The sequence below is a fragment of the Triticum aestivum genome, chromosome 2A (assembly GCF_018294505.1).
Source record: "Triticum aestivum cultivar Chinese Spring chromosome 2A, IWGSC CS RefSeq v2.1, whole genome shotgun sequence".
In the NCBI taxonomy this organism is placed as follows: domain Eukaryota; kingdom Viridiplantae; phylum Streptophyta; class Magnoliopsida; order Poales; family Poaceae; genus Triticum; species Triticum aestivum.
The window spans coordinates 85,206,563-85,217,591 of NC_057797.1; the positions used below are offsets into that span (position 1 = coordinate 85,206,563).

Below are 11,029 nucleotides of genomic sequence, written 5' to 3' on the forward strand. Positions count from 1 at the left end.
GACCAGAAGAAGCCCACGGAGTATCGGAGATGAACGAGGAGAGTCCCGGGCTGCCCACGAGGGTGGGGGCGCGCCCACCCCCTAGGCGCGCCCCCTACCTCGTGGACAGCCTGGAGTTCCACCGACGTACTTCTTCCTCCCATATATACCCATATACCCTAGAAACTTCGGGGAGCACAATAGATCGGGAGTTCCGCCGCCAGAAGCCTCCGTAGCCACCGAAAATCAATCTAGACCCATTCCGGCACCCTGTCAGAGGGGGGAATCCCTCACCGGTGGCCATCTTCATCATCCCGGTGCTCTCCATGACGAGGATGGAGTAGTTCTCCCTCGGGGCTGAGGGTATGTACCAGTAGCTATGTGTTTGATCTCTCTCTCTCTCGTGTTCTTGAGGTGATACGATCTTGATGTATCGCGAGCTTTGCTATTATAGTTGGATCTTATGATGTTTCTCCCCCTCTACTCTTTTGTAATGGATTGAGTTTTCCCTTTGAAGTTATCTTATCGGATTGAGTCTTTAAGGATTTGAGAACACTTGATGTATGTCTTGCGTGGGATAACCGTGGCGACAATGGGTTATTCTATTGATTCACTTGATGTATGTTTTGGTGATCAACTTGCGGGTTCCGCCCATGAACCTGTGCATAGGGGTTGGCACACATTTTCGTCTTGACTCTTCGGTAGAAACTTTGGGGCATTCTTTGAGGTCCTATGTGTTGGTTGAATAGTTGAATCTGAGATTGTGTGATGCATATCGTATAATCATACCCACGGATACTTGAGGTGACATTGGAGTATCTAGGTGACATTAGGGTTTTGGTTGATTTGTGTCTTAAGGTGTTATTCTAGTACAAATTCTAGGGCTGTTTGTGACACTTATAGGAATAGCCCAACAGATTGATTGGAAAGAATAACTTTGAGGTGGTTTCGTACCCTGCCATAATCTCTTCGTTTGTTCTCCGCTATTAGTGACTTTGGAGTGACTCTTTGTTGCATGTTGAGGGATAGTTATGTGATCCAATTATGTTATTATTGTTGAGAGAACTTGCACTAGTAAAAGTATGAACCCTAGGCCTTATTTCAACGCATTGTAATACCGTTTACGCTTACTTTTATTATTAGTTACCTTGCTGTTTTTATATTTTCAGGTTACAAAAACCTTTATCTACCATCCATATACTACTTGTATCACCATCTCTTCACCGAACTAGTGCACCTATACAATTTACCATTGTATTGAGTGTGTTGGGGACACAAGAGACTCTTTGTTATTTGGTTGCAGGGTTGCTTGTGAGAGACCATCTTCATCCTACGCCTCCCACGGATTGATAAACCTTAGGTCATCTACTTGAGAGAAATTTGCTACTGTCCTACAAACCTCTGCATTTGGAGGCCCAAAAACGTCTACAAGAAGAAGGTTGTGTAGTAGACATCATATGCTTATCACCATGGATCTTGGTGATCCTCACATCGACCAAGACAATATGGACATTTGGGCCCTTGTTGATACGCTTTCTTATCTACCGCTATGTGAGTTTTTCAAACATAGTTATTAACTAATTTATATTGTTTATTTCAAAATAGTTGACATCTTATTTCCATTGACAGCTTATTTTCATTCTTCAAAGAATGTGCGGAAGATGGTAGACAAAACCCACTACACCGATGGCTCTGAATTAACTTATCAGGAGAAAAATCATCTGGTCAGATTTTGTACTGATATTGAGAATTACAATGTCTACAATCAAACTCCTCAACATTATGGTCAATACGTGCCACTAGTGCACGTGTTGAACTACGGTAACTACCATGGAGATATCCTGGTAAGATTTTTTTACTATTACGACATCCGTGCATCTTTTGCATACTTTTAAAACTAGTACATCATTGCTAACTATGAAGTTATTACTATGTTTTTCAACAAAGAATCCCGACGGATTGTGTGCCTCATTTGATGTATCAGAATGGCAGCCTTCGTGTTTTGAACATACATCCAGGTCATCCTACGAATCTCAACTGTCCATACCGGATTTCTCAAAGAAGTGGAGACATGCTAATCAAAGGATGAAAAAAAGGTATGGACAGTCGTAAGGAGGTTCTTGGAAGCAAAAGAAAGCGAAGCGCAAGAATTGGAGACAGGATGATCTCCATTCTCCATAATGGAGAGTCAAGGTCTATATTGTTTTATGCTATTTTATCTTAAAGAGGGTATTTAGGTCCTACCTAATACTGATGATCATGTGCTAAGAACAATTAAGTAGGGTTGGTTCGATGACTATGAGGATGATGATCATATGACTTTTTATTAATAACGAGTAGAAGTTGTATGATGATGATTAGTAGAACTTGTTATTATATATGATGATGCATGATGCGAGCATGAAGATTTATTATATATCAGCGGGTGAAATGAACATGGATTGAATTGAAGTGAAGGCAACATGCGTGCGGTGCATGTCGAAAGTAGTACAATCCAAACTTGATCAAGTTAGGATTAGTATTACTTTCGATATGCACCACATGTTGCCTTCACTTCAATCTAAGCCATGTTTAGGCATAGCAGTATGGTAAACCAAGCACGGAGATATAAGAGAGAGGACACTTCTCTTTATTAGCTAGCCAATAATAACCTAAATTAACCCCCAAAACCCCTAAACCAACCCCTTTCAAAAAAAAACCTTAGCTCCAACCAATTGCTGACGTGTGGATGCCTTTTGGTCCCGGTTGGTGTCACCAACCGGGACCAAAGGCCCCCCTGTCTGGGCTAGCCGCAGCGGCCACGTGGAGGTCCATCTATCCCGGTTCATGTAAGAACCGGGACTAAAGGCCAAGGGCATTAGTAACGACCTTTTAGTCCCGGTTCCAAAACCAGGACAGAAGATCCTTACGAACCGGGACAAATGACTATTTTTCTACTAGTGTAGCTTGCATGTAGGGAGGCACAAGACGCCTGTACCTTTTCTCTTTTCTTATGTTTCCATTTTCTTTTTTTAATATTTTTTGTACGTACACTCTGTGTGGCAGCACAAATGATTGTGGTTTTTGTCTATTTTCTTTCTAGAGCACTCAAAAGGCTTGCAGGTCATTATATGCAAAGACGATGTAGGGTGATGTACCACATTGTCGTACCCGATGAGGAAGGCGGACCGGCGCCACCCTCTCGTCAACGGTGTTGGATGACTCGTATTACATCCCGAGCAGCATAGCTCGAGGATCTCCACGAGTCTACCCCAGGAGCGCAGCGTGCATGGACCACCATAGGCATTCCCCGCTGACTGCTCGTTGCTCATGTCACTCTCGTGTGCTGCCATTGTTGCATGCTATCAGCCCCTCCGTGGCACCCCGGACCGAGGTATGAAGCCGCATCAATGTCGGCATGGCTAGCACGGTACCCACCCCCATCCGAGTCCACGTAGCTCAAGTGCAAGTGCACACTGCTCCACCGACCACCTCCAACGCATCACATCGGCTGCCGCCCTCTTCTATGGGACCAGACGGGTGCCCAACACACAGGACTTGCTGATGGCAATTTCCATGGAACGCGCGAGGGAGCTGCGTTGCCCGCATAACCTGCTCCATTCCTCCCTCTACCTCCAGCTACGACGCCCCTCAGCCATGACTCACCGGCGACAATTTGGAGTCTCCGGCGACATTGAATGGAAGTAGAGCCCATCGAAATGGTGGACCTGGGAGTCTGGAAGTAGGAGGGATGACGATATATCCGCATGGCTTCAAAGCCAAGTTCGCGCAAAATCAAAAAGGGGCGAACGATTGCTCCAAGCTGAGCCAGCAATCATTGTGTGTGCAGAGATTTGTGCAAAAAAGATCCGACGGCTGCCACCGCGTCGCGCGGGAGTCGTCGGGCAGTTGCACTTGCACATTAGCATTTGGGTAAAAAAAAATTCGAGAGTACGTACAAGGCGCCTATAATCCAGCGGCGAGCGCGATTCGAGCGATCATTTGTAAAAGAGTATAACTGCACAAGATTTTCTTCCATCTATCGCGCGCTGTTGGCGCACCAAATGTCCAAATGCTCAATATATACTGGATATCAGTCCCGGCGACCCAAACCGGATATGGCATCCACACCGTCAAGCAACCCGGCGGCCAAGGTGCCGAGAAGCCATCGCCGGCGCCGAGCTAAGCGCGCCCGCGTCGGTGACGGATCACCCTCCGCGGCGGAGTCGACGGTGCACGTCCCCGCCGACCAATCTTCTACTCCCTCCGTAATTCCGAACGGAGGGAGTAGCTGGTAAGATTGCATTCTTGATTCAAAAGCTACTCGTCTGCACATCATCTGGCTCGATGCTTCATCCATTTTCTGGCCGCATGCAGGCGGGGCTGGGCGAGCCTGGGGTCGGGGCCGGCGTGGCTGATCGCGGACCGCGTGCTCGCCCGCGACGTCGCCGACTACGTCCGCTTCCGCGCGTCCTGCAGCGCGTGGCGGCGGTGCACGGCGGACCCGCAGGGCGACGCCCTCGACCCGCGGCGCTGGACCATGCTCCAGGACGTCGTCACCCGCGGCCTTCGCTACCGGTACAGCCGCTTCAAGAACGACGCCACCGGCGAGCACATCCGGATGACGATCCGGGGGCTGAACGGCCGCGACGGCCGCACGCACCTCGCGCGCACGTCCCAGGGCCTCCTCGTCCTGCTCAACAAGAAGACCGACGCCGTGTTCGTGGTGAACCCGGTCACCGGCGCCCGCGCCGACCTGCCGCCGGTGACCACGCTGCTGTCCGGCTACCGCAGGAGCGTCGTCTTCCCGAGATGGCCCAGGGAGCTCCGCCTCGGCGCGCAGCTGAGCGACGACTCGGCGGTGGTGATCAACTTCGGCGGGCGCCGGCTGCTGGGCGTCGCGAGGCCCGGCGACGGGCAGTGGGCCAAGGCGGAGTGCGAGCACCGGACCCGCGGGCCAGTCTCGTCGTTCGCAGGCCGCGTGTACTGCGTCGTGGGGAGAACTGCCATGGTGGTGGAGACCTCGCCGGACCACCCGCCGAGGCTGGCCGAGGCTCCTCATAATCCTTTCGGTTCAGTGCCGTGACCGAGATGGGTTCCCTTCTGACTTTCATCAAGATCTTTGGGATCTGGTTAAGTGGGATCTGAAAGCCTTGGTTGATGGGTTTGCTAAAGGGGAAATTAATATTGCTAGGCTTAATTATGGCATCATTACCCTGATACTTAAAATCAATGATGCCAAACAAATACAAAAATTTAGACCTATTTGCCTATTGAGGGCTTGTTTGGGACTGCCCCGCTTCATCAAAATCAGTTTCGCTCCACTAAATTCACTTTGAAGCAGTTTCATCTAGAAGTTGTAGCGCTACCAAAGAGAATGTTTGGCTATCTAGCTCCAGCTTCAAGAATGAGAAATTTGGTGGAAAGGATCTATTTGATTAGTCGAGGGGGGAGAAACGAAGGGGTATCCACTTACTGGTGGCAGTGGTGGATAATTTCCATCCAACTCCAGGTTCTAGAGTTTTTTGGAGCACCCCCTGAAGAGCTTCATAAAAAACTGGGAGTTGTGCCCTAGATTCTAGTTTTTTTGTGGAGTGGCATATCGTGGAGCTATCCCGTTTGGCTTGTGTTTTCTAGAGCGGAGTTGAATTTTAAGGAGCAGAGCGGTCCCAAACAGGTTCTGAATGTGAGTTTCAAGATTATTACAAAAGTTTTAATGAACAGACTGACCAAGTGTGTTTCCCCTGTTATCTCCAGAACGCAAACTGCATTTATCAAAGGGAGATACATTATGGAAGGAGTAGTGATACTGCATGAAGCTCTGAATACATTTCATAAAGACAAAGAAGATGCTCTGATTTTAAAATTGATTTTGAAAAGGCATATGATAAAATTAAATGGCACTTTGTTATACAAATGTTAAAACTAAAAGGTTTTTCAGATATGGTGTGATTGGGTAATGGAAACTATGAGAGGGAGACATGTTGGAATTAAGGTCAATGATGAAATTGGCCCTTATTTAAAAATCTATAAAAGACAGGGAGATGCTATGTCACCACTACTTTTTGATGTGGCTGCTGATGCTTTAGCTATTTTAATGAATAATGCCCTAGAACTTGATATTGTTAAGGGAGTCCTTAGTTATAATGATAATAAAGGAGTAAATATGCTGCAATATGCTGATGACACTATATTTTTGATAAAAGATGATTTGGAAAGTGTGAGAAACCTTAAATTCATACTAGGTGCCTTTGAACAAATGTCAGGTCTTAAAATAAACTTTCATAAGAGTGAACTGATGCTGTTTGGGAAAGCTAAAGAAAAACAATTGCTATACCAGGAAATACTGACATGCAAAATGGGGGATTTGCCCATTAAATACCTGGGTATGCCTGTGTCAGAGACTAGGATTAGGAACACACACTGGAGCTGTGTGACTAATAAAATTGAAAAAAGATGTGGATGTTGGCAGGGGAAACTGCTAGGATCTATTGCTGGCAGGATCACCCTGGTGCAAGCCTGCCTGACTAATATCCCTTTGTTTATGATGTCCTTCTATGTTGTTCCAAAAGGAATCATTAAGAAAGCTGATTTCTTTAGGGAAAGATTGGTTTGGCAAGAAGATGAGAATGTTAGAAAATATCATTTAGTCAAATGGAGAGAATGCTGTCTACCCAGAGAGGTGGGGGGCCTAGGGATTCTTAATCTGGAGGTGATGAACATAGCTTTGTTGGCTAAATGGTTCTGGAAAATGAAGACAGAAGAGGGGATTTGGCAAGATGTTCTAAAAGGAAAATATAGAAAAAAAGACTGTCTAGCTCTAATAGAGAAGAAACCTGGTGACTCCCAGTTTTGGACTAGTTTATTGAAGATCAAAGAGATCTTCTATAAATTTGTTAAGAAAGAACTTGGAGACGGGAAAAACACTAGATTCTAGGAAGATACTTGGGTGGATGATAAGCCTTTAAAAGATGCCTATCCTAGAATTTATGATATTTGTTTTGATCACAAGATTACTGTGGATGAGGCCATCCAAAAAGAGTGGAAAGGGTTCAAATTTAGGAGGACTTTATATGGGGAAACTTTGGAATTGTGGAATTCTCTTAAAAGTAGATGTGAAAGAATAAAAATGAAGGGAGGGGAAGATAAGATTACCTGGACTCTCACTGCTGATAATAAATTTTCTGTGAGATCTTTATACAAGAAAATGATTACAATAGGGATGAAATTTCCACAAAAATACCTGTAGAAAATCAAAGTTCTTGCAAAAATAAAAGTCTTCCTGTGGTTAGTAAATAAGAGGAGTATTTTGACTAGGGATGTCTTACTAAAAAAAGGATGGAAGGGGGGAAAGGGTTGTGTGTTCTGTGGACATGATGAATCAATTGATCATCTGTTGTTCACCTGCCCTGCGGCATCTTTGCTGTGGAGCTTGGTCAAATGCGTATGTGGTCTGAAGACCATTCCTTTAAATGTAAAAGATTGTTTTGGGGGATGGATAAGCAAATTTAATAAAGAAGATAAGAGAATAGTGATGGTTGGGGTTTCTGCCTTATTCTGGGCAATTTGGAAAAATAGAAATGCAATTATATTTGAGAATAAATGGATAAATGATTCTTTTTTATATAATCAAATTAATGAGTCGATGGTTGGTTGATTGGTCCATCTTACAGATAAAGGAGCCATCAAGAAAATGTTGGAGCTGGGAGCAAGAATACTAGAGCGGGCAACAAATGAGGTGTATACAGCAGGGCAAGGGTGGCGGATTAACGTGGCGAGGCTCCCTGGATGAAGCGGCTGTGACATCTACGCTGCTGCTGCTGCAGTTCTCGGTCTTCTTGTTTCTTCTAGTTGATAGCTGTTATTTTGCTGTCGCTTTAGTGGTTTGTGTAAAACTTATTTGCTCTGGGCCTTGTTGTCCTCGGAGTTCTGAGATATTGCGGCCTGTGTTGGCCTTTTGGTAGGTTTGTCGTGCTGCTGGACCTGTTTAGTTCTGTAGTGTCATATACTTTGTTACTCCTAAGTTGGTTTTCATTAATGAAAATCGGAAGGGGGACAAGCCCTTTTTTGATAAAAAAAAGTGCCGTGACCGAGGCCTAGCCTAGTTGCACACTTGAGCACAAACTTTATTTTTTCGAGAGTACACCACTGGCATACAAGTATCAGCAGTTCAGCGCAATCTTGGAACTTGGGAGAGTTCGTGCTATATGAATGTTCTGAATAAAGTTCTTCTTCCTTCCTACACTGTTACACTACATATGTTCTGCTCTTGGCACATCAGGATGGATGCGGTGGTGGAGGTTCACTTACAAATGGGGCATGACCGACTCCTCGTGCTCGGGCCGGTGGAGGTTGTGGAGGATGTAGAGGGAGGCCGAGGAGAGGAAGATGCAGACCGAGTAGCTGAGCAGGTCCAGCCCCGTGGTGATCTTCACCATTTTGCTCCGCTCGAACATCTTCACCAGCAGGATCATCACGATGACGTGCCCCACCTTCGTCTTGAGCTCGTCCAGCGACGTGATCTTCATCCACTTCGGCCTCTCCTGCAAAAACAGCAGCACGAGAGGAACAATGTTCAGGTTTCTGAATCAAGCATCTCAACTTGTAACCAAACTTGTTAAAGAATGCTTTGATTGTGATCGGTATCACCTTCAGAGCGAACATCCCAAACAGCGACGATCCCTGCAGAGCCCGGTCGGATCCGGAGGGCAGATCGTTGGACGCGTTGCTGATGAACAGCCCGTAGAGACCCATCCCGAAGATGAGCATCACAGTGCCAGCAAGATACACATCTGCAACAGTAGCAGTTGGTGTAAATCCCAGTTGTTATGAGCATCAGTTCAGTTCGGTACCGGAATATCTCGCTCACCAATGGCCTCCACGACCTTGAGGACCATCTGCCCTGTATGGACACCTTTGGCGCAGCTCGTCCAGTAGACGCAGTACGCCTCTTTGATGTACACGCAGCCCTGATCACCAACAGATACGAGATGCTTAATTAGATCCATCTGAACGATGTTGCTCACTGATAACAAGCAACAAGTACTGTAATTATGTCTGGTTATCTGAATCGTGAGGAGCTGCAGAGATGAGACTCAGAAAAGTTACATTGAGGAAGCAGAGGAGGGAGCCCGCCAGCGACCCGGCGACGGCGAGGAGAGCCAGGAACCGGAAGTCGAAGATGATCTGCGTCAAGAACAGTATTAGCCCACGCCGCCGGGGAGCACAAACGATAAGCTAAAGGATCGATGCGCCTGCTTACCCTCTCGACGGTGGTCTCGATGGTCGTGGACCTGGCGGTGCCGGAAACAGCGGCGCCGTTGGTCCCGCCGTAGTCGCGCGCCTTGTGTCCCTCCGAGCCACGCAGCACCGAGTCCACCGCGGCGGTCGTGCCGTCGCCGCCGGACGGCGAGGCCGCGGCGGCCGAGGCGACGATGGCACGGAACCGGGACGGCCGGTAACCAATCCGGCTCGTCGTCTCCGCTGGCCGGAACGCCGGGCCGGCGGCGTTGACGGGGGCGAGGCAGCCGCGCAGCAGCAGGAGCGCCATGACCCACGCCGCGGGTAGGCCCGTTGCTCGCCGGGCAATGCGGAGCGAGGCGAGCGGCTGGCTGGGCGGGACTGTGTGGCTGGCTGGCCCGGTTGTTTTTGAGTGGAGTGGGGTGAACCGAGTGTGAGGAGAAGAGACGGCGACGTCGCTGTCGGCGATGTGGTTTGTAGCACATGGCGGCGAGCAGTTTGTGGCGCGGAGGTTTGTTGCTTCCCGGGCCAGCATTGATCTCACGGGCCGACATAAAAAAAATCGAGGGTTAAAAAGGGAAGTAGCTCGAGCTCAGATGGACTCGATATCATAGCCTTTAGATGTTGTCCAGATTCCCATCGGTACAAGTATTTTAGTCTGTATATGGTCATGCATGTGTTTCACTTTTCCCACGTCGTGGCCCACCCAGCGGTCGCTTTCAATGCAGCGGCCGTCTCCCCCACAGCGCCGGCTTAGATGGGGACGCGGAATCTTGGGCCACGGCTCAGACGTTCCCTGCTAAACGGCGGCCGTCGTCACGGACCCATATTACCAAAATAATCACCCTACAGCAGGATGATCTGCATATTTGCATCCACCCCCCACAGGAGGACAAGCACATATTATCCGAAGTACAGCACGTGGCAGTCGTGACAACTACCTAAAGCACTAGTATTAATCTAACTAAACTGCATCTACTACACTTCCAGACTAACCAAAGGAGATTCAGTACTTCATCGCCATCGTCCTCCTCCGAACCCCACACAAACCCCGTCTTCAACATGAATGCCATCCGGAGCGTCAATCCAGGCGACACCAGCAGGATCATGCTCGCCTGAACCCTCGACACCACCTGACTCCGGTTCTATGGCCGACCCTTCTGTGTCTTGAGGTACATCACCTACATAATCAGTAGCCGCCACCGAGCCCATCTGGATGGGCGACCTCCGCTGGAAATCAGAATGAAAGGACGATGATGTCTTACAATCTTGAAAGCAAGCAACATACACCTACAACAAGACTTTAAGTGTAGCGAAGACAAAATGCTGTGTACCTCAAAGGATTCACTCGACAGCTCTGATTCTGCACTGCCGGCCGAATGCGTAGCTGAGAACTGGTTCACACTCGCCGCAGAAGCAACACCTTCTTCAATGACCTGAAAACCATCTGGATGGGCGACCTCCGCTGGAAATCAGAATGAAAGGACGATGATGTCTTACAATCTTGAAAGCAAGCAACATACACCTACAACAAGACTTTAAGTGTAGCGAAGACAAAATGCTGTGTACCTCAAAGGATTCACTCGACAGCTCTGATTCTGCACTGCCGGCCGAATGCGTAGCTGAGAACTGGTTCACACTCGCCGCAGAAGCAACACCTTCTTCAATGACCTGAAAACCATGGATTCAGCCTACCTCAAAAGGAAACCCTAGAAGGAAGGAGGAGCAACTATGGTAAAGAAAGAGAGTACGCACCTCACGGCCGTTGTGCATGCCTTCAAGGACTTTTGAGTCATGTGTCCTGTCAAAACAGAACCATACACATCGCTCT

At 47.8% G+C, this 11,029-nt stretch overlaps 1 protein-coding gene across 1 annotated transcript; it reads right to left on the minus strand.

Moving 5' to 3' along the window:
- Positions 1-8,063: 8,063 nt before the first annotated feature.
- Positions 8,064-9,748, minus strand: LOC123187681 (uncharacterized). The gene is made up of 5 exons (XM_044599600.1): positions 9,221-9,748; positions 9,067-9,144; positions 8,828-8,927; positions 8,608-8,750; positions 8,064-8,501 (listed from the first exon to the last, which is right to left on the minus strand). Exons 1-5 carry the CDS (start codon positions 9,731-9,733, stop codon positions 8,265-8,267), a joined length of 1,071 nt encoding a protein of 356 aa, XP_044455535.1. The 5' UTR covers positions 9,734-9,748; the 3' UTR covers positions 8,064-8,264.
- Positions 9,749-11,029: the final 1,281 nt, after the last annotated feature.